Source organism: Macaca thibetana, chromosome 16 (assembly GCF_024542745.1).
Source record: "Macaca thibetana thibetana isolate TM-01 chromosome 16, ASM2454274v1, whole genome shotgun sequence".
Taxonomy (NCBI): Eukaryota; Metazoa; Chordata; class Mammalia; order Primates; family Cercopithecidae; genus Macaca; species Macaca thibetana.
Window position 1 is genome coordinate 48,041,578 of NC_065593.1, and position 23,520 is coordinate 48,065,097.

At 51.4% G+C, this 23,520-nt stretch overlaps 1 protein-coding gene across 1 annotated transcript; it reads right to left on the reverse strand.

The window, feature by feature from the left end:
- Positions 1-2,474: 2,474 nt before the first annotated feature.
- Positions 2,475-5,743, reverse strand: EPOP (elongin BC and polycomb repressive complex 2 associated protein). The gene has a single exon (XM_050762798.1). The coding sequence runs from the start codon at positions 5,279-5,281 to the stop codon at positions 4,142-4,144; it is 1,140 nt and encodes a 379-aa protein (XP_050618755.1). The 5' UTR covers positions 5,282-5,743; the 3' UTR covers positions 2,475-4,141.
- Between the last annotated feature and the right edge of the window lie 17,777 nt (positions 5,744-23,520).

Sequence of the window (23,520 nt, forward strand, 5' to 3'; positions counted from 1 at the left end):
GCAGGGACCAGGAGCTTGGTCTTTGACAGGGGCATATGAGTTGCCATTGTCCCTGTGGAGATGTGGGACCAAGGCTCAGGAGGGGTGCTGGAGGGAGAGGAGGCAGGGACAGTCAAGTGGGAGTCATTTACCCATATAGGTGCAAGCTGATGACCTGGGGGAGGAAAACAGAATCCTGCGGGGAGATGGGGAGGAGGACAGGCGCCACCGGACTTCGTTGGACTCGGTCTTTTTAAAGCTTCGGGGAGGGGGGGCAAAAGGAGGAGGAGATGGAAGAAGACAGAGGCGGGACCTTTGGGGAGAGAGACGCTTGTGAGTGTCCAGCAGTGTCACAGGCTGTCTAGGAGAAGTCCAGGAGTGGTGGCGGGGAGGCAACTGTTGAATTTGAGGTTGGGGGCTGTCCTGGCTGACCTTGGCAAAAGCGGTTTCAGGGGCAGAAGTTAGGCTGCAAAGGTCTAAGAGGTGACAGGCAGAGGGGCTAGAGGCGGCTGATGCTTGCGGGAGGAGGGAGGAGACGGTAAACAGGGCTGGGCTGGGGGGAGGTGAGCGAGTGCTTACTCTTGGGATCCGGCCAGACCCTGAAGAGGAGGGCAGAGACCCCAAGGCACACGGAGAGGAGACTCTCTGAGACCCTTTGAGACAGAAGGAAAACACGTGACGCTGTAAGGGCTTAGAGACCCAGACAGAAATAAGACTGTGACAACCACATCCCTGACAAACCAAGGCGGTGGCCACCAGCCCTAGAGGACACGGGACTGGAGGAGGGGAGGGGTAGAAGCAGCGGCTGAGGACACCTGGGAGGGAGAGCAGACTTCCTCAGACCCTCTTGGGCTCCAGTGTATTGGCATGGGAGAGGGAGTCCCAGATCCCCAGGAGCTCAGAGCCTGGGGAAAGCCAGGGATTCCCCTTTCCCCAGGCTGCTCCTACTGTGGCCCCCGCTTGGAAGTGCGCTGTTTCCTGTTCCAACCCCAAACACCCAGTACCTGTTTGCTTCCCCCAAAAAGTCTAGGCAAGTTTCTTTATTTTCTGGGACTCAGTTTCTGGGGTGGGCTGAATGGTGGAACCCAGAAAGATGTGTCCAGGTCCTAATCCCCAGCCCCACTCCCCTAGAGCCTATGAATATGACTTCATTTGGAAAAAGGGTCTCTGTAAACGTAGCTTAATTAAAGATGTCAAGACAAGATCATCCTGGATTGTCTGGTGGGCCCTAAAGCCAATGACAAGTGTCCTCGTGACAGGAGAAGGGAGGGCCATACAGTGGGAGAATGGGAACTCTGCAGCCACAAGCCAAGGAACACGTGGGGCCACAGCAGCTGCAAGAGGCATGGAGGGGGCCCTTCCCGAGAGCCTCCGGAGGGAGTTTAGCCCTGCAACGCCTTGGTTTTGGACCTCTGGCCCCAGTAAATGGAAGAGAAGAAATATCTGGGTTTGTTGTTGTTGTTTTCTGAGGTGGAGTCTCACTCTGTTGCCAGGCTGGAGTGCAGTGGTATGATCTCAGCTCACTGCAACCTCCGACTCCCGGGTTCAAGCGATTCTCCTGCCTCAGCCTCCGGAGTAGCTGGTATTACAGGCACGAGCCACCATGCCCAGCTAATTTTTGTATTTTTAGTAGAGACGGGGTTTCACCATGTTGGCCAGGATTGTCTCGATCTCCTGACCTTGTGATCTGCCCGCCTTGGCCTCCCAAAATGCTGGGATTACAGACGTGAGCCACCACACCCGGAGGCTTAAATATCTGTCTTTTAAGCCACCAAGTTTGTTGTGATTCGTTATGGCAGCCCTGGGAACTAATGTAGTTCCCTATTCTGTAAAATAACTAGAATTAAATCTTATTTGGCTAAAAGGCGTGTTTTTTAACTCGCTGCCCCGCCCCCTTCCAGGTCGAGTGGTAACCCTTTCACTTGCAGGGTGGAGGTGGGGGAGTAAAGGTGGGGGTAGGGGAGTAAGGGTGGGGGCAGGTGGTGCAGGGATGAAAGAAGCTAAATTGACAGCATCTCCTCCTGCACCGGAGGAGGAAAGTCCAAAAAGAGTATTTCATGCCCACCAGCCCTTCCTCCTTCACCCTGAGCTCACGCCATCGTCCCGTGCCTGGCTCCAGGCAGGCGGGTGGGGCCCACACTGACCCAGAGCGCATCACTAAAACCAAGGGGCCTTTGAAAACCAGGGAGTCTGCTTTCCAGACTTCTCCTAACAGCTCCCCTCTTCACGGCGATTCTCTCCCCACCCCTCGTGTCTGCCTTCTTCCCGTTCTCCATTCTTTGGGGGGCAAAATAAGATGGAGACCCCCGAAGCACAGGGTGGAAGGCACTCGCCCACCCCTCCTTCCTCCTCCCACAACACAGCTGGAGGGGGAGGGGAGGTCAGCAGGGTTCACAGAGGCCAGATGTTAAGGAAAAAGAGAGAAGTGCCCACCCCACGCCCACCCACCCCACCCCCACCCTCACCCCCAGGGAAAGAAAAATGAAAGGAGACAGTTTTTAAAACAAACAAAACTTTTATGGTCCAAAACAGTTTTTCTCAAGAATCTGCTCTATGCAAACAGTAACAACTTTTTACAAAGCATTTTCACAGAAAAGGAGACAAGTCCTTCCCCAGCGTGGGAACTGTTCCTCTCTCACCTCGTTTTCGGGGGGAAGAGGGGGCACTATTCACTAGTGTGGGGCAGAAGGGGCACTGGGTCCCTCAGTTGTTCGGCAGATTTAAAAGCCCCAGCTTCCCTTCACACCTCAACTTGCCATCTGCCTAAGACCTAACCTCCCCTGACCTCACCTGGGTGGAGGAGAAAACGCTTCCAACCCTCTCTGACTCAAGATCCTCCTAGCTGGAGGGTATGGCAGAGGGCGTGATCCAGGCCTATCTCACCCCTCCCCTGGAAAACAGAACCTCTGACCCCAAACCTAATCCCCTGGCCCTGCCCCCTTCGGATCCATCAGATCTCTGACAACTCCCGCAATGCCTGAGGCTGGGACATGTTGCAGGGGAAGCTTAAGGTACCTCAGCGCAGATCCCATCCAGACTCAAACTTTGTCCTTTCAAACCCCAGGGGACTCTTGCAGTTAGGCCAAGAGTCCTTTCATTTACCACCTCTGCAAAGTGCAGCTTGTTTTGTTTCCACTCTTTAAGGGGGCTGAGTTTGGGTGTCCAAGAATGGACTTGGGCCTGCCTTCCACCTCCACCTCCTCTCATCCATAAATCGGTGGAGGCCCTCGAAAGGCGACTTGTTTGGTCTGATTTTATTGATTTCTTCCACCTTCTATTACTTTCCCTGGGACAGTGTCTTGCCCCTTCCCCAGGCAAAGTAAGCACTTTTCTGGAGAGGAGGTCCCTCAGCCCTACCCGTCCTAAGGAAAGTAAGTTGGGGGAGAGGGCTGATTAATCAAGGTTGGGGGGAATCTTTCTCACCGGCCAGACCTTACACTCGGAAAGCAAACAGGGAAAAAGATGGGAACTCCAAAACTGGACAAAAGGGAAAGGTCGGCGGCTGAGACTGAAGATCTCACCAATTAGGGATCACCTGCACTTGAGGGGGCCTAGAAAGGGGACAGGAAGGGGGTGATCTACCTCTTACCCAAGCTCCCTCACCCACTGAAGGCTCCAACGGTGCTTGGAGCGTTAGGGAAGGCCTGAGGGGGGCAAAGGGTTAAAGGCCTGGACAGTGGGGGTGGGGGATGCCCCCAGGGAGCTGCCAATCATCTCCCCACCCCCACCGCAGCCCCCGCACCCCAGGCTCGCCCACAAACACAGTAACAACCGGTTTGTCCATCACCGAGGTCTCTCTCCTCTCCTTTTTTTTGGGGGGTGGGGGCTGTCTTTGAGCGGTGGCCTCCTTTGCTCCCACTGGGGTGCAGGCCCTGCCTCCAACGGTCCGAGATGGAAGGGGGCAGGGATTGGAATCTATGTCATCAGCCTTTCTTGCTTAAGCCTTCTCCCGACTCCAGCCCTGGGTTTCTTTGCAAAGGATGAGGGGGAGGGACTGTCACCCCGAACACTTAGGTGCTTGAAGATCACTGTCATTTAGGTTCCTCTGCCCACAGCTCCTAAAATGTAAAGGAAGGGGACAAATGTGAGAAACGGGGCTCTCTCCTCAAGCCCGCGGTTTGGCCATGGTCCCAACTTTTCCCCTTTGGCAGAAGTCCCACGGTCAGCTTTCATCCATGTTGATCCCCCAGAATTTGAGGCCAGGGGGCTCAGGGACAGCGGGACCCCCCATCTGCCACCTCCACAGCGGGTGGGCGGGCGGGGGCTTAGAGTCTCCCTGGAGGCGAAGCGAGGATGCCGGCTTTAGGTCTCCGTCTTCCCCGACCACCAGGGCCGGGGGGCAGGGGAAGCAGTTGAGGAGGCTGAAGGTGCTCGTGGTGGGGAGCGTCGGTGCAGGGCGGCGGGGCTGCGCGGTGCGCGCAGGGGGCGCCGGCCGCCGGCGTTTCTTGGCGGCTCCCCGAGCCGACCCTTTCGCAGGCGGCCGCTCTGGCCCCCGGCGCAAACTCGGGGTATCCAAGGCGAAGCCCTTCGCGTAACACCAAAGTTTCGATCGGCGGATCAGACGATCGAAATGTTCCTGGCGGAGATCTCCAGGTGCGGCCGGAGCCGGGCTGGCCGTCGAGGGGCTGGCCGCTGGAGCCTCGGGGGCGGCCGGCTGGGGGTTTCCATCGACTTCGGCAGGCTGGCCGGGCAGGAATGGCCCCGGCGCCGCCCCGGGACCCGCGGGATCGGTGGAGAGGCCCGCAGGTGGCGACGGAGGTTGGGAACTGGGCTCATGAGGCGGGCTGGCGGCTGGGCCACGCTGAGGCTGGAGACCCGGGGCCGGGAGAGGCAGGGCCGAGGCGAAGCCGGTCGTAGATTCCCGAGGGCGCGGGGGCGCAGGGCAGCGGCCCGGAGGTGCACAGGAGCGAACGCCGAAGTGCGGGAAACCGCCTCCGCCCTCTTCCTCTTCTCCGCGGCGGGGGCACGCTGCAACGTCCGCATCCTCGCTGGACGCGGTGTTAGGAACGCTGGGCCGCCCGGTCGGTGCCCAGAGGTGCTTCAGGCCATCCGGGGCCCAGCCGCCAGGGCGCAGGGGGGCGTGAGGGCCCCGCAGCACAGGAGACCGCGCCGCCAGCTCCCCAGGCCCCGGGCCCAGAGAGGACGCCCGGGGCTTGGCAAGGGCGCAGAAGGCGAGGGCACGCAGGCACAGCGGAGAGAATTCCTGGGTCCCCCGACACGGCTTCCGGGGCGTGGGAGAGCAGGGCGACCCTCGCGGGGACGCCGGCACTGCCAGGCGGGGTGCGGGGCAGAGGGTCTCCATGGAGCAGCCTGAGGGGTGCCCACTGAGGGGGTCCAGGTCCCAGCGGCGGGATGCCCTGGCTGCCCGAAGAGCCCACGGGCGAGGGGAACATCGCCCCCCGTCGACGGGGAGGTCTCTGCTCACGGGCGCCCCCGGCCCGCTACCCAGGGCCGCAGAGCTCGGGCTCCCTCTTCGCTCTCCTCACGCGGCCCTCCCGGCAGCCGGACTCCTGGGTCCCTGTGAGTCCTAGCGGGGTCGGCCGCCCTTCTGCCGCCGCGTCCCCTTCGCAGCCCCGGCGGGAGACCCTCTCGAGTCGCCCGAAGCGCAGAGGCAGGGGAAACAAAGCGGCCTGCGGCCGCGGGAGGCGGGAAGGACCCCGGGCCCGGCACCCGGTGCCCGGGCCCAGGCGGCGGGGAGGGCGCCTTCCGCCTGCTCGGTTTCTTTCTTCCCCGCTGGCTCCCGGAGACCGCGTTATAGAGAACTGCCCCCTCGCTGCCCCAATACCAGCGCCGGGGCCGCGAGCCCGCCGCTGATTGGGCCGCACCGCCCGTGACGTTAGCCCGGACCCCACCCCTCCGGCGGCGCCGCCCCCGTCCCCATTCCGCACACAGACACACACACGTGGACCCGGCGCGGCGGCGGCTGGGAGGGAGCGCGGGAGGGAGCGTGCGCGGGTGGGATCGCGAGGGGCCAGATGCGCCGCCGCACGTGGCCCAGTGGCGTCCTGGGATTTCGTCGTCGGAAAGCAACTTGTTTTTTCCCGAGCAGTCTGGGTTTTGCATCTGTAAAATGGGACGCTTCATATCTGCCCTCTTGGGACTAAAAGAGCTAAGTGAATCAACGTAGATGAATATCAGAAATAATGTTTAGGGGAAAGATGAAATGAGGCAATGGTTGTTTACAAGCTTTGCACAGCAGGGATTCTAGCGGGCCGTGAATGGCCCTTAAAACAGTACGTGGCACACAGCAGGCTCAAAAAATGCTGTAATGTATAAGTAGTTAAGAACTCAGTAGTTATATGCAAGATGAACAAAGAAAAAAATAAATTTGGAAGGGTGGGAGTGTTATTACACCCATGGAAGCCGATAAATAGGCTGTCTCAGTACCTATTTCCATTTCTCTGATGCAGTATCTAAATACTCCGCCTCAACTAAATTCAGAGTGCTGGCTCTGCAACCCCTGACCCCCAATCCCAGGATGCTCCGCTCTGAGGCTTGATCTGCCAAACAGGTTGAAGAGGCCAGAGGAGGGCACGCACAGACCCTCACTCTCATATCCCCCAAGGAAAATAAAGAAAAAGTGAATTTCCAGTACAAATTCTGCAGCACACACGCCCACCCTGTTCTATCCCCTTAACCTTCTTTAGTTTCTGCATAGCTTACTGTTACATAAAAGTCTGTAAATGGATTTATTCTTTAGTGTCTGTCTCTCCCATTAGTCTGGAAATGAGTTGATGAGAACTTCATCTTGATTGGTGGTGCATCCCCACTGCCTAGAACAATGGCCAAGATATAATAGGTGCTCAATCAATATGTGTGAATGAATGAATGAGCAAGTGAGTGAATAAATGATTCCCAGGGATATTTCTCTCTTGAGAAAAATCAGGTTATTGGAATACTGCCATTTCCTATCTGTGGAAATACAGGGATTGGTATGATAGCTTGGGGTAAAAGTGTGGAAGAATGCTGGGGGCGGCTCCAGATAGAAATATCTTATTCTGGGGCCAGGACAAGAAAGGGTTTCAGAAAGGGGACAAATGATGCAGCTTGCCTCTGGGCCCTTCTAGAGGTGACAACAGAGGTGTAGTTTCCCTATGTGTCATCAAATAACATCTGGAAGGACAGGGGTAAGGAGGGTCTGCCTCCCCCACCTGCAGACTCCAGAGGTAAAGTCCCTAGATGGGGCGAGGGTTTGAGGAAGGAGGAGGTGTGGTGTTCCATTGCCCAAAACACTCACCCTCTAACATCTCCTGCAGAAGAGCTCTCCAGGGCAGTTGTCATGAGGGGGGATCCTGGGGTCCTGCCAAGTCATGAAGCTGAGCTGGGTCTAGACTCCAAGGCTCATAACTGCTCGAAAAGCCCACCTCTACACACACGCACACACGCACACATACACAAGGAAAGTTCTGGAAGGATGATCTTCATGACTGTCTCTTCTGCAGGACAGTGCTGAGGACTCATCCCAAACAGCAGTTCCTGCTTGCACTCCTGTGCCTAGCACAGTGTCGACAAAAGGAGAGAATGCCCGAGAAAATGATCAGTATGAATAAATGAGTGAATATTACATAACAGTGCAGATCAATGACCTCTTCTTTCTCTGCCTCCAAAAGCTGCCAGCTCCCCCTTCCGAACCATGTGAGTTTGGGGGCTTTATTGAGGGGTCATTACGATTGTGAGTCCTTCTCTCTGCCTCCACTTTCCCTACTTCCCCTTGCCCTCATCAGGCACCCCAGAATATGGACCCAGGGATGGAATCACTCTACAAACGGTAGAATACTGTGAGTGCCTCTCCAGCTGAAAGGACCAGCTGAAAGGAGATCATCAAACCACCCTTGATGGCCTGGATGGGGCAGGGTGGCGCTGTGCAACCCTGGGCAGGTCATCTAGACACTCAATGTCCTTATCAGTGAAAAGGAGACAACAGTGGCTTCCTCACATTGTTGGGAGGGTTGAAACATGATGTGAGCAGTCACCAGAACTCACGTCGGCAGGCCCAGCTGCTGCAATTACCATTGCCTCCAGTAGAGGACTCTCGACCCCATCCTCAGCCTGCGACGAGAGAGGCAACACCCTTCTCAGGAATCTCTCCTATAGGAGAAAAAGAGGGACAAGGCTGGATGCCGGGTCCCATCTAACACCTCCAGAGTGAGGGCTAGAAAGGGCACCTCTGGATCCAGAAGCCAGCACTTCCCTTTCCTTGGCCCATCTAGGTCTCACCTGGGGCAGTAAGGACTGTGTTCAAGGATTTGGGAGCAGGAGGCCTGCCGGGTTGCCCTTTTTGGGGAACTGCACCCCAGGCGTCCAACCCCATAGAAACTTCTGTAGTACTTACTGCATGCTCACTTAATCCCCATAACGGCCTATGAAATAGACTTTTTTTTTTTTTTTTGTATTTTTTTTTTTTTAGTAGAGACGGGGTTTCACCATGTGTGCCAGGCTGGTCTCGAACTCCTGACCTTGTGATCCACCCGCCTCGGCCTCCCAAAGTGCAGGGATTACAGGCATGAGCCACCACGCCCGGCTGACTTTTTTTTTTTTTTTTTAAAACAGCGTCTTGCTTTGTCACCCAGACTGGAGTGCAGTGGCGCAATCTCCGCTCACTGTAACCTCTGCCTCCCGGGGTTCAAGCAATTCTCCTGTCTCAGCCTCCCGAGAAACTGGGAGAACAGGCGCGCGCAACCACGCCCAGCTAATTTTTGTATTTTTAGTAGAGATGGGGTTTCACCACGTTGGCCAGGATGGTCTTGATCTCTTGACCTCATGATCTGCCCACCTCGGCCTCCCAAAGTGGTGGGATTACAGGTGTGAGCCACCGCGCCCAGCTGACAGTATTTTTTAAAATGAACATACCACACATAACCCATTTTGAGTGTCCAATTCAATGATTTTTAGTAAATTTACAGTTATGCAACCATCATCATAATCCAGTTTTGGGGTTTTCTTTGAGACAGAGTTTCACTTTGTCTTCCAGGCTGGAGTGCAGTGGCACAATCTCAGCTCACTGCAGCCTTCACCTCCCGGATTCCAGCAATTGTCCTGCCTCAACCTCCCAAGTAGCTGGGGCTACAGGCACCCACCACCACGCCCAGCTAATTTTTTTTTTTTTTTTTGAGACGGGGTCTCACTCTGTTGCCCAGGCTGGAGTGCTCGATCTCAGCTCGCTGCAACCTCTGCCTCTCAGATTCAAGTGATTCTCATGCCTCAGCCTCCCAAGTAACTGGGATTACAGGCGGATGCTACCACGCCCGGCTAATTTTTGTATTTTCAGTAGAGACAGGATTTCACCCTGTTGGCCAGGCTGGTCTCGAACTCCTGACCTCAGGTGATCTGCCCACCTCAGCCTCCCAAAGTGCTGGAATTATAGGCATGAGCCACCGTGCCCAGCCCCATAATCCAGTTTTAGAACATTGCTTATAAGACTCCTCCTCCCAGCTGGGCCCGGTGACTCACGCCTGTAATCCTAGCACTTTGGGAGGCCGAGGAGGTCAGATCACGAGGTCAGGTGATTGAGACCATCCTGGCTAACACGGTGAAATCCTGTCTCTACTAGAAATACAGAAAATTAGCGGGGCGTGGTGGCGGGCGCCTGTAGTCCCAGCTACTCAGGAGGCTGAGGCAGGAGAATGGCGTGAACCTGGGAGGCAGAGTTTGCAGTGAGTGGAGATTGCACCACTGCACTCCAACCTGGGCGATAGAGCAAGACTCCGTCTCAAAAAAAAAAAAAAAAAAAAAGACTCCTCCTCCCCACTTGTAGCTCTCCCTTCCCATCCCCAGCCCTGGGTGACTAATCTACTCTCTGTCTCCATAGAGTTCCCTTTTTTGGATATTTTATATAAATGGAATCTTGCAGTATGTGGTCTTTTGCATCTGGCGTCACAAAAGCATAATGTTTCTGAGGTTTACCTGTGTTGTAGCATGTATTGGTAGTCTGTTCCTTTTTTTTTTTTTTTTTTTTTCTTTTGAGACAGAGTTTCGCTCTTGTTGCCCAGGCTGGAGTGCAATGGCGCAATCTCAGTTTACTGCAACCTCCGCCGCCTGGGCTCAAGTGATTCTCCTGCCTCAACCGCCCTGGTACCTGGGATTACAGGCACTTGCCACCACGCCCGGCAAATTTTGTAGTTTTAGTAGAGACGGGGTTTCTCCATGTTGGTCAGGCTGGTCTCGAACTTCCAACCTCAGGTGATTCGCCCACCTTGGCCTCCCAAAGTGCTGGGATTACAGGGATGAGCCACTGCACCCAGCCTGTTCCTTTTTATTGCTGAGTAGTAGTCCGTTGTAGGGATATGCCACATTTTGTTTATCCAATCACATTTGGGTGGTTTTCACTTTTTGGCTATCATCTATAATGCTGTTATGAACATTTGCTATACAATTATTTTGTGAATATACATTTTTATTTCTCCTAAGTAGACATTTAAGGGTGGAATTGCTGGGTCATATTCTACATTTATGGTTAACTTTTTTTTTTTTTTTGGAGATGGGGTCTCACTGTCTCACTCAGGCTGGAGTGCAGTGGCACAATCATGGCTCACTGCAGCCTTGACCTCCTGGGCTCAAGAGATCCTCCTGCCTCAGCCTCCAGTGTGGCTGAGACCACAGGCCTGAGCCACCATGCCCAGCTAATTTCTTCTTAAATTTTTTTTGTGAGACAAGATCTGGCTATATTCCCCAAGCTGGTCTCAAACTCCTTAGCTCAAGGGATCCTCCTGCCTTAGCCTCACAAAGTGCTGGGATTACAGGCATAAGTCACCATGCCCAGCTGTGTTTAACTCTTAAAAGCTGCCAAGGTTGGGCATGGTAGCTCACACATGTAGTCCCAGCACTTTGGAAGGCCAAGGCAGGCTGATGGCTTGAGGCCAGGAGTTTAAGACCAGCCTGGGCAACATGGCAAAATCCTATCTCTACAAAATACAAAAATTAGCCGGGAGTGGTGGCATGTGCCTGTAGTCTCAGCTACTCAGGAGGCTGAGGTTGGGGGACTGCTTGAGCCAGCAGGTCAAGGCTGCAGTGAGCCACATTCATGCCACTCTGTGCCTGGGTGACAGAGTGAGACCCTGTCTCAAAAAACAAACAAACAAAAACCCTAAAAACTGCAAAGCTGTTTTCCAAACAGGCTATACCATTTTACATTCCTATTAATATCCATGATATAGGCTGGGCACAGTGGCTTACGCCTGTAATCCCAGCACTGTAGGAGGCTGAGTTGGGCGGATCACCTGAGGTCAGGAGTTCGAGACCAGAGTGGCCATCATGGCGAAACCCTATCTCTACTAAAAAAATTTAAAAATAGGCCGGATGCAGTGGCTCACACCTGTAATCTCAGCACTTTGGAAGGCCAAGGCGGGCAGATCACAAGATCAAGAGATCAAGACCATCTGGCCAACATGCTGAAACCCCGTCTCTACTAAAAATACAAAAATTAGCTGGGCATGGTGGCAGGAGTCTGTAATCCCAGCTACTCGGGAGGCTGAGGCAGGAGAATCGCTTGAACCCAGTAGGGGGAGGTTGCAGTAAGCCAAGATTGTGCCACTGCACTCCAGTCTGGCGACAGAGTGAGACTCCGTCTGTAAATAAATAAATAAATAAATGGAGACTCCGTCTGTAAATAAATAAATAAATAAATAAATAAATAAATAAATAAATTAGCTGGGCGTGGTGGTGCACGCCTGTAATCCCAGCTGCCCAGATTCTCTGGAGGCTGAGACACAAGAATCGCTTGAATCCGGGAGGCAGAGGTTGCGGTGAGCCAAGATTGTGAGACTGTACTCCATCCTGAGTAACAGAACAAGACTCTGTCTCAAAAAATAAATTAATTAAAAATCCATGATATAAATTGGGACATCGAGGGAGAGAAGTGACTTGCCCAAGTTACACTGCTAGCAAGTGGCAGAGCCAGAACCCAAACCCAAGTAGTTGGGTCCTGAGTTCACTCTGGTAACCACGAGGCTACCCGGAAACAATGAATCCAGGAGGGAAGCCATTTCTCTACCCTGCTACACCCGGCCACCATCACTTTAACCTTTCTTGCTCCCAGAATTCCCTAAGTCAGCAGGTCTGCATCACCCCCTAGCATAAACCCGCATGTTCCTCTGCCTCCTCTGGGAATTTGCATCCAGGGTTAATAGTTTAAGTTCTGGACTCAGATGGGTCCCTTCACATTCCAGACTCATCATTTTACTAGCTTTGTGACTTTGGGGCAATTTCTTAACCTCAGGAAGCTTTAGTTTCCTTATTTGTAGAACAAGACTAGCATCTTTCCTCATGCAATTAAAAAGGTATTATATGATGGAAAATTTCAAACCTACACAAAAGTAAATAAATATAATTAACCTCTGAGTACCCAATATCCAGCTTCAACACTTACCAACTCTAGTCAATTTTGTTTCATTCTTACCCACCCACTTCCTCACTTAAAAAAAAAAAAAAAAATCAAGTTGGCCAATATGATGGCTCACGCCTATAATGCCAGCATTTTGGGAGGCCGAGGCTGGCAGATCGTTAGAGCCAGGAGTTTGAGACCAGCCTGGGCAACACGGCGAAACCCCATCTCTACCAAAACAAACAACTACAACACATAAATTACCTAGTCCCAGCTACTCAGGCAACTGAGGTGGAAGGATCCTTTGAGCCTGGGAGGTTCAGGCTGCAGTGACCTGCAATCACCACTGCACTCCAGCCTGGGTGACAGAGCGAGACCCTGTCTCAAAAAACAACAACACAATTTTTATTTATTTATTTATTTATTTATTTATTTATTTTTGAGACGGAGTCTCGCTGTGTCTCCCAGGCTGGAGTGCAGTGGCGTGATCTCGGCTCACTGCAAGCTCCGCCTCCCGGGTTCACGCCATTCTCCCGCCTCAGCCTCCCAAGTAGCTGAGACTACAGGCGCCCGCCACCACACCCGGCTAGTTTTTTGTATTTTTTTAGTAGAGACGGGGTTTCACCATGTTAGCCAGGATAGTCTCGATCTCCTGACCTCGTGATCCACCCGCCTCGGCCTCCCAAAGTGCTGGGATTACAGGCTTGAGCCACCGCGCCCGGCCACAACAACACAATTTTATTTAGGTATGATTTATGTAATAAAATGCACATTTTAAGTGTACAGTTCAAATAGTTCAAAGTGTACAGTTCAAATGGTTTTGCCAAAGGAATATACCCATGTTACCACCACAATTAAGATAGAACAATGGCCAGGCATGGTGGCTCATGCCTGTAATCAATCCCAGCACTTTGAGAGGCCGAAGCAGGTGGATCACTTGAGGTCAGGAGTTCGAGACCAGCCTGGCCAACATGGTGAAACCCCATGTCTACTAAAAATACAAAAAAATTAGCTGGGTGTGGTGGCTCATGCCTGTAATTCCAGCTACTTGGGAGGCTGAGGTGGGAGAATGACTTGAACCTGGTAGGCAGAGATTGTAACGAACTGAGATCGTGCTACTGCACTCCAGTCTGGGTGACAGAACAAGACTCGGTCTAAAAAAAAAAAAAAAAAAAAAAAAAAAAAAAAAAAAAAAAGCTGCGCAGTTGCTCATGCCTGTAATTCCAGCACTTTGGGAAGCCAAGGCAGGTGGATCACTTGAGGTCAGGAGTTCAAGACCAGCCTGGCCAACATGGTGAAACCCCGCCTCTACTAAAAATACAAAAAAAAAAAAAAAAAAAAAAGCCAAGCGTGGTGGTGTATGCCTGTAGTCCCAGCTACTCGGGAGGCTGAGGTGGGAGAATTGCTTGAACCTGTGAGGCGGAGATTGCAGTGAGCCGAGATGACACTGCTGCACTCCAGCCTGGGCAACAGAGCAAGACTCTGTCTAAAAAAAAAAAAAAGGTATAAAATTAGGCCGGGCGCGGTGGCTCAAGCCTGTAATCCCAGCACTTTGGGAGGCCGAGACGGGCGGATCACAAGGTCAGGAGATCGAGACCATCCTCGCTAACACGGTGAAACCCCGTCTCTACTAAAAAATGCAAAAAAACTAGCCGGGCGGGTTGGCGGGCGCCTGTGGTCCCAGCTACTCGGGAGGCTGAGGTAAGAGAATGGCGTAAACCTGGGAGGCGGAGCTTGCAGTGAGCTGAGATCCGGCCACTGCACCCCAGCCTGGGCGACAGAGCAAGACTCCGTCTCAAAAAAAAAAAAAAAAAAAAAAAAAAAAGATATAAAATTATAAGATATAGAACAAACCCCATATTATTTTGTTTTGCTTTGTTTTGTTTTTCTGAGACAGGTCTTGCTCTGTTGCCCAGGCTGGAGTGCAGTGATGCAATCTCGGCTCACTGCAACCTCTGCCTTCTGGGTTCAAGCAATTCTCATGCCTCAGCTACCCAAGTAGCTGGGACTACAGACGTGTGCCATCACGCACAGCTAATTTTTGTATTTTTTGTAGATATAGGGTTTCACTATGTTGCCCAGGCTGGTCTCAAACTCCTGGGTTCAAACAATCCTCCCTCCTAGGCCTCCCAAACTGTTGGGATTATAGGCGTGAACCACTGTGCCCAACCTAGAACAAACCCCATGTTATTTTTAGGCAAATCCAAGACATCACATAATTTCATTCCTAAATATTTCAATACATATTTCTATAAGGACCCTTTAAAAGTAAACATAAACCCAACATTATTATCAAACCTAAAAAGAATTAACAATTGGCCAGGCATGGTGGCTTGTGCCTATAATCCCAGCACTTTGGAAGGCCGAGATGGGTGGATAACCCAAGGTCAGGAGTTCGAGACCAGCCTGACCAATATGGTGAACGCCTGTCTCTACTAAAAATAAAAAAAAAAATTAGCCAGGTGTGGTGGCACGTGCCTGTAGTCCTGGAAACTCAGGAGAATGAGACGGGAGAATTGCTTGAACCTGGAAGGCAGAGGGTGCAATGAGCTGAGATCACACCACTGCACTCCAGCCTGGGTGACAGAGTGGAATTCCATGTCAAAAAAAAAAAAAAAAGAATTAACAATCACACTTTAACTTCATCAAATAGCCAGTCAGTGTTCAAATTTCTAATTATCTTATAATATTTTTTCTTTACAATGTTTAGTTTATTTGAATTAGGAGCCAAGGAAGGATTTCAAATGGTTAATATGTCTCTCTTTTGATCTATAAATTCCCCCTTTATCTCTCTCTCTCTTTTTTTTCCCCCCTCTTTGCAATTTAGTCATTGGAGATACTATGATTGTCTTCCAGACTTCCCATAGTCTGGAATTTACTGACTGCATTCCCCACGGTGAGGTTTAACCAAACAACATTTAGTGAACAATATTTATTAAGGACCTATTATGTATAGGATTGTCAAATTTAGCACAGGGTTGGGCGTGCTGGCTCACACCTGTAATCTCAGCACTTTGGGAGGCGAAGGCAGGTGATCACTTGAGTCCAGCAGTTTGAGACCAGCCTGGCCGACATGATGAAACCCCGTCTCTACTAAAAATACAAAAATTAGCTAGGTGTGGTGGCGGGTGCCTGAAATCTCAGCTTACAAGAGAGGAGGCTCTTGTAAGGGAGGCTGAGAGGCAAGAGAATCACTTGAACCCACAAGGCGGAAGTTGCGGTGAGCTGCAATCGCACCACTGCACTCCAGGCAGGGAAACAGAGAAAAATTCAGTCTCAAAAAAAAAAAAAAAATTAGGACAAAATACACAGAACATATTTATTTATACTAAAAAAGTAGGCCGGGCGCGGTGGCTCATGCCTGTAATCCCAGATCCCAGGCCGAGGTGGGCGGATCATGAAGTCAGGAGATCGAGACCATCCTGGCTAACACAGTGAAACCCCGTCTCTACTAAAAATACAAAAAATTAGCCAGGCCTGATGGTGGGTGCCTGTAGTCCCAGCTACTCGGGAGGCTGAGGCAGGCGAATGGCGTGAACCCGAGAGGTGGAGCTTGCAGTGAGCCGAGATCACGCCATTGCACTCCAGCATGAGTGACAAAGCAAGACTGTCTTGGGGAAAAAAAAAAAAAAAAAAAAAAAATTTTTTAAATGAGAAACTCACATATTAATACTTGATGCATAGAAGTTCATGATCAATGTAAGTGCCTTTGGCAGTAGCTCAGACTGCCTTTTCCCTTTCCCCTCTGTTCTTCCCTTGTCCCATCCCTCTCCACATTCACCCAGGAATTATTCCAGACTTGCCTCCTCCTGCAGTACTTCCTCCATGTGACCATAGTTAATGCATTCATTTATTTACCCCACAGTTACTGAGCACCTACCATGTAGCAAGCCCCAGGCCAGGTCCTGTGGACTCAGAGATGCTGGAGACATAGTCTGGTGGGGGAGATAGACATTACAAGCTGATCTAAGAAGCAGCAATAGAGGGATGATCGTGGTCCTGGAATCTTAGAGGAAGATGACCCTAGAGGAAGAGGAAGGATGTCTTTTCAGAGAATGTAATCTTCCTCCTAGGTCTACAGGCTGAACAGGAGTATACAAAGGAGGCAGGGCTGGGCATGGTGGCTCACACCTATAATCCCAGCACTTTGGGAGGCCGAGGCAGATGGATCACCTGAGGTTACCTCAGATCACCTGAGACCAGCCTGGCCCACATGGTGAAACATCATCTTTACTAAAACTACAAAAATTAGCCATGTGTAGGCTGGGCACAGTGGTTCACGCCTGTAATCCCAGCACTTTGGGAGGCTGAGGCAGGCGAATCACGAGGTCAGGAGATCAAGACCATCCTGGCTAACACGGTGAAACCCCGTCTCTACTAAAAACACAAAAAATTAGCAGGGCGTGGTGGTGGGCGCCTGTAGTCCCAGCTACTCAGGAGGCTGAGGCAGGAGAATGGCGTGAACCCAGGAGGCGGAGCTTGCAGTGAGTCGAGATTGAGTCACTGCACTCCAGCCTGGGCGACAGAGCAAGACTCCATTTCAAAAAACAAAAAAAATTGGCCGGGCGCGGTGGCTCAAGCCTGTAGTCCCAGCACTTTGGGAGGCCGAGATGGGCGGATCACGAGGTCAGGAGATCGAGACCATCCTGGCTAACACGGTGAAACCCCGTCTCTACTAAGAAATACAAAAAATAGCCGGGCGAGGTGGCAGCGCCTGTAGTCCCAGCTACTCGGGAGGCTGAGGCCGGAGAATGGCGTGAACCCGGGAGGCGGAGCTTGCAGTGAGCTGAGATCCGGCCACTGCACTCCAGCCTGGGCTACACAGAGCGAGACTCCGTCTCAAAAAAAAAAAAAAAAAAAAAAAAAAATTAGCCATGTGTGGTGGTGCATGCCTGTAGTCCCAGCTACTCAGGAGGCTGAGGCAGGAGAATCACTTTGAACCTGGGAGATGGGGGTTGTGGTGAGCCAAGATTGCACCACTGCACTCCAGCCTGGGTGACAGAATGAGAGACTCCATCTCAACAAAAAGAAAAAGAAAAAAAAAAAAAAAAGGAGGCAGCAGAGAAGAGAGAATTCCACCTGCAGAGGAGTATGAGCAAGGAACCAAGGCAAGCAAGTGCCTGCCCCACGTGCTGCCAACTTCCAGCCATCAGCGTACTGCCCCCCTGTTAAGTAGTGGGGTGCCCTGGCCTTGGCCTTTCTCATCCACCTTCCTAGAGTCATCTTGGCTCCCTTGCACAGCCAATCACTCTCCCCATCAGGAGGTCTCTCCCATTAAAAAGCTAAATCTTCCTTGACCCCAGAGGCTACAGCTCTATCCCTTTCTTCCCTTCACAGCCAAGCTCCCCCAAGAGCTGTCTACGCATGTAGTCTTCCTTTTCTCACTTCCCACTTGCTCCCCAACCCGCTTCCATCTGCTTCCACCCTCGCCCGCCACCGGAATAGCTCCTGCTGTGGTCTCGGTGGCCTCCATCTCATCGAAACTGGCAGGCACTTGTCAGCCTCCCTGACCTCTCGGGGCAGGCCGCTTGGCTGGCCACTTCCTCCTCCGAGACAATCCCAGTCCCCTTCCTTCTGGGCACCGAGCTCCCTTGCTGTCCTCCTGCCTCGGGGGCTGCTCCCTCTTGCTCTTCAGTGCAGGCTCACTCTCCCCTTTTCAGCCCAAAATGTCGGGGCTCCTCAAGAGTTTGTCCAGAACTCTCTTCTCTCTCTGGACACTCTTCCCTGCTCACTTTGCAGTCAGCATCAGAGCCCTGGGGTTCAGCCTGGCCCTCCCCTCTCAGGTCTGGCCCAGATACCACACTGCGCTCTCAGTCCACCTCAGACATTTCAAAAGCCCCTCAGACTCAGCCATCCCAAACCATCAGCACCCACTCCACCCCCTCTTGCCAGGAAACCTATCCTGAGGTGTGGCTCCCCCATCCATTCACTTCCACTGCCAGAAACCCAGGCCTCATCCCGACACCTCTGGCCCTCCAAGTCAATGCCTCCGCAAGCCTCATCATTGCACCCCACAGTCATCTTTCCAAAGCCACAAATCTGACTGTTACGCCCCTACTCAAAACCTTTTATCTTTTTCTTTTTTCTTTCCTTTTTTTTTTTTTTTTTTTGAGACAGCGTCTCACCTTCACCCAGGCTGGAGTGCAGTGGCATGATCACAGCTCACTGTAGCCTCAACTTCCTGGGCTCAAGTGATCCTCCCACCTCAGCCTCCCAAGTAGCTAGGACTACAGGTATGTGCCACCACACCCAGCTAATTTTTAAAAGTTTTTGTGGGGCCGGGCCCGGTGGCTCACGCCTGTAATCCCAACACTCTGGGAGGCCGAGGCGGGCAGATTAACTGAAGTCGGGAGTTCGAGACCAGCCTGACCAACATGGAGAAACCCCGTCTCCATTAAAAATACAAAATTAGCCAGGCGTGGTGGCAGGTCCCTATAATCCCAGCTACTCGAGAGGCTGAGGCAGGAGAATCGCTTAAACCTGGGAGCAGAGGTTGCTGTGAGCCAAGATCACGCTATTGCATTCCAGCCTGGGCAACAAGGGCAAACTCTTGTCTCAAAAAAAATTTAAAAAAAAGTTTTTGTAGAGTCAGGGTCTCGCCATGTTGCCCAGTCTGGTCTTGGGCCAGGTGGTGAGCAACTGTGGTCCCAGCTACTTGAGAGGCCAAGGTGGGAGGATTGCTTGAGCCCAGGAGTCTGCGATCCATCCCTACAAAAAAACAAAAATTTGTTAATGGTTTCCTACTGCTTTCCGGAGAAAGACTAAACTTTTTTTTTTTTTTTTTTGAGATGGTGTCTCACTCTGTTGCCCAGGCTGGAGTGCAGTGGCACAATCTCGGCTCACTGCAACCTCTGTTTCCCGGATTCAAATGATTCTCCTGCCTCAGCCTCCTGAGTAACTGGGATTACAGTTGTGAGCCACCACGCCCAGTTAATTTTTGCATTTTTAGTAGAGAAGAGGTTTCACTATGTTGGCCAGGCTGGTCTCAAACTCCTAACTTCAAGTGATCTGCCCACCTTGGCCTCCCAAGGTGCTGGGATTACAGGCGTGAGCCATCATGCCCAGCCTAAAAGACTAAACTCTTAATTAGGCTCATAGGTAGTGTTACTTAACTCTAGCAACCCCACACACAGGTCTTCTTGGGGAAGGGGACAGTTCCCTCGCCTCTTCCTTCAGCCACTCATGTCTTCTTTAGGCCTAAAGCAATAAGCTCCTTCCTCTCTCTCCCTAAGCACTTGCTGTTCCTTCAGACTGTAAACTTTCCCCCCACATTGCTTCTCCTGGCCAATGCCTGCTCCTACTCAGAGCTCCACTGAGTCATCCCTTCCTCTGAGAAAACCTCTCTTTGCCCTTCCAGATGATGCCCAGGTCAGTTTCCACAGTATCCCCACTTCAAGAGCTGTGAATATTTCCTTCAGAGATTTCCATTGGCCAGGTGCGGTGGCTCACGCCTGTAACCCCAGCACTTTGGGAGGCCAAGGCGGGCAGATCACCTGAAGTCAGGAGTTCGAGACCAGCTTGGCCAACACAGTGAAACCTGGTCTCTACTAAAAATACAAAAATTAGCTGGGTGTGGTGGCACATGCCTGTAGTCTCAGCTACTCAGGAGGCGGAGGCAGGAGAATCACTATCACTTGAATCCAAGAGACGGAGGTTGCAGTGAGCTGAGATGGTGCTATTGTACTCCAACTTGGGCAACAGAGCAAGACTCCGTCTCAAAAAAACCAAAGAAGGTAAGATTTCCATCTGCTAATGACTATTCATCTATTAGTGTATCTGATTATCTACCTCTCCTCCCTCTCCTCTGCCACTCTGTTTCATGGGGACAGGGACCACATTGAATTTTGCAGTAGCTTAGCGATTGGCACAGAGTTGACAATCAAATACTTTTTTTTTTTTTGAGACAGAGACTCGCTTTGTCGCCCAGGCTGGAGTGCAGTGGCGCACAGTAAGCTCCGCCCTCCAGGTTCATGCCATTCTCCTGCCTCAGCCTCCTGAGTAGCTGGGACTACAGGCCCCGCCACCACACCTGGGTTTGTTTTTTTTTTTTTTTTTCTGTATTTTTAGTAGAGACAGAGTTTCACTGTGTTAGCCAGGATGGTCTCGATCTCCTGATCTCGTGATCCACCCGCCTCAGCCTCCCAAAGTGCTGGGATTACAGGTGCGAGCCACCGCGCCCAGCCACCAAATACTTTTTTTTTTTTTTTAAGAGACAGAGTCTCCATCTGTCTTCTAGGCTAGAGTACAGTGGCATGATCATAGCTCACTGCAATCTCAAACACTGGGCCTCAAGCAATCCTCCCACCTCAGCCTCCCAAAGCGCTGGGATTACAGGCATGAGCCATTGCTGACAGCCAACATTTGCTAAAAGTGATTTGAAGTTTTCATGGAAGTTTACCCTTAAATACTTCAGGAAGTTTTCTTATTACAATATTATGATCATAGGCTGGGTGCAGTGGCCACACCTATAATCCGAGTACTTTGGAAGGCCGAGGTGGGCGGATCACCTGAGGCCAAGAGTTCGAGAATAGCCTGGCCAACATGGTGAAACCCTGTCTCTACTAAAAATACAAAAACTAGCCAGGCATAGTGGCACGCCTGTAATCCCAGCTACTCAGGAGGCCGAGGCGGGAGAATAGCTTGAACGCGGGAAGCGGAGGCTGCAGTGAGCCAAGATCTCTCCACTGCACTCCAGCCTGGGCAGCATAGCGAGACTCACTCTAAAAAAAGAAAAGAAAAAAAAATATATATATAAAAAAAAGATCATACCTCAGAAAATTACCCATTCCTTGATATCATCTAATATGTAGCCCATATTCAAATTTACCAACTTGTCCTCCAAAATGCTTTTTTTGTATTTGATTTGTTCCAACCAAGGTCTTTATTTATTTATTTATTTATTTATTGGGACTGGGTCTTGCTTTGTCGCCCAGGTTTCTGGCACAATCAGAGCTCACAGCAACCTCAACCTCCAGGCCTCAGCCTCCTGAGTAGCTGGGATCACAGATGTGTGCCACCATACCCAACTAATTTATTTATTTATTTTTTATTTTTTAATTATACTTTAAGTTCTAGGGTACATGTGCACAATGTGCAGGTTTGTTACATATGTCGTGTTGGTGTGCTGCACCCATTAACTCATCATTTACATTAGGTATATCTTATTTATTTCTTTATTTATTTTGGTAGAGATAGGGTCTTGCTATGTTGCCCAGGTTGGTCTTGAACTCCTGGGCTCAAGCAATCCTCCTGCCTGGGTCTCCAAAAGTGCTGGGATTACAGGCATGAACCACTGTGCCCAGCCCCAACCAAAATCTAAATATAGCCTGCACTGCTTTTCGCTGTCTCTTAAGTCTCATTTAAATCTAGAATAACTTTTTCCCCCTTTGCCATTGACTGGGTGAACTGCTAAAGTATTTTAAGTAAATTACAGACATCATGTCCCACCTTCTAGATTTCTCTGATTGCTTCCTCGTGGTGTTGTTTATCCCGTATTTTCTGTAAACTGGAAATTAGATCTCCAGGCTTGATTAGCTTCAGGTTGACTATGCTGACAAAAACACTTTGTGGGTGAAGCTTCCTCCAACATATTGTGTTCCCTCGGGGTGTCCCTGATGCCTGAGCTTCACTGTTAGTGATATAATATTGATCAGTTGTTCCCCTTGGCGACAGCCAATCCCTCTATCAATAAATTGCATTTTTTGGCTGGGCAGGGTGGCTCACGCCTATAATCCCAGCACTTTGAGAGGCTGAGGCGGGTGGATCACTTGAGGTCAGGAGTTCGAGACCAGCCTGGCCAACATGGTGAAACCTCATCTCTACCAAAAATCCAAAAATCAGCTGGGCATGGTGGCATGCACCTGTAGTCCTAGCTACTCGGGAGGCTGAGGCAGGAGAATCTCTTAAACCTGGGAGGTGGAGGTTCGCAGTGAGCTGAGATCCTGCCACCGCACTCCAGCCTGGGCGACAGAGTGAGACTCTGTCTCTTAAAAAAAATAAATGGGCCGGGCGCGGTGGCTCAAGCCTGTAATCCCAGCACTTTGGGAGGCCGAGACGGGCGGATCACGAGGTCAGGAGATCGAGACCATCCTGGCTAACACGGTGAAACCCCGTCTCTACTAAAAAAATACAGAAAACTAGCCGGGCGTGGTGGCGGGCGCCTGTAGTCCCAGCTACTCGGGAGGCTGAGGCGGGAGAATGGTCTAAACCCGGGAGGCGGAGCTTGCAGTGAGCTGAGATCCGGCCACTGCACCCCAGCCTGGGCGACAGAGCAAGACTCTGTCTCAAAAATAAATAAATAAATAAATAAATAAATAAATAAATAAATAAATGAATAGAAGAAAACTCCTATTTTACAGATGAGGAAAACAGAGGTTCTGCCTCGTTCAGTCACTCGCCCCAGAAAGCAGCAAGAGATGGTTAAGACCTAAAGGATGGCAGTGGCCACAGGAACGGACAAGTTTTCGAAGAAGAATCAGCAGCATCTGCAAACAACTGGCTGTGTGCGGGAGGGAAACCAGAAGCCCTGGCAGAAGCAGAGACTTCCCTCACATCTCGGGTGGGACACAGGGAGACAGAGCAACTTGGGGGGAAGGTAATGAGCTCGGGCTCCAGGCTTCCCAGATGTCTCCAAACCGCTCTCTAGGGAAATGGTGTTTATAACATGACAATGTCTGTAATTTGGCTTCCGGCATGACTCGATAATTAGCTTAAGTTATCCCTCATTGGCATTTTATTCAAAGCAAGGACACTCTTCCGTTCATTCTGATGAGGCCTGCCTTCTGTGAGTGTTCCAGGGTAAGTGTGAACTGAGAGCTCTACCTCTGTCTCTTTTGACTGAAGTGGGCTGGAGACTGAAGTCGGGGGTGGTTGAAGTGTCTGCTCACTGGGTTCAAGTCTGTCTCTGGGGCCTGAGGGTATGGGCTCCCCCTCGGACGGCGGGTGGGGGTGCTGAGACCTGCACATTCAAGGCCTAGCAGGAGTTTGGCCCAGAGATTGGTTTCCAGGAGGTGCGTGGAGGAGGCAGTGACCAGGAAGACAGGAGACTGATAGATCCCTTGGGAGGCAGGGCGGAGGACTGCAACCAAGATGCTTCAGGCTGCACAAGGCTGTGCTCAGGGCAAATGGGAACGCTTTGGCGTTAGGACGCATTGACCAGGTAGATGCTGTGGGACTGACTGGCTGATTCAGAGAAGGAGTGAAGAAGACAGAGCTGAGAAGGC

What these genes read in the sequence shown, in the direction of transcription:
- EPOP (XM_050762798.1), bottom strand. Translation starts at nt 5,281, where the DNA reads ATGGAGACCCTCTGCCCCGCACCCCGCCTGGCAGTGCCGGCGTCCCCG.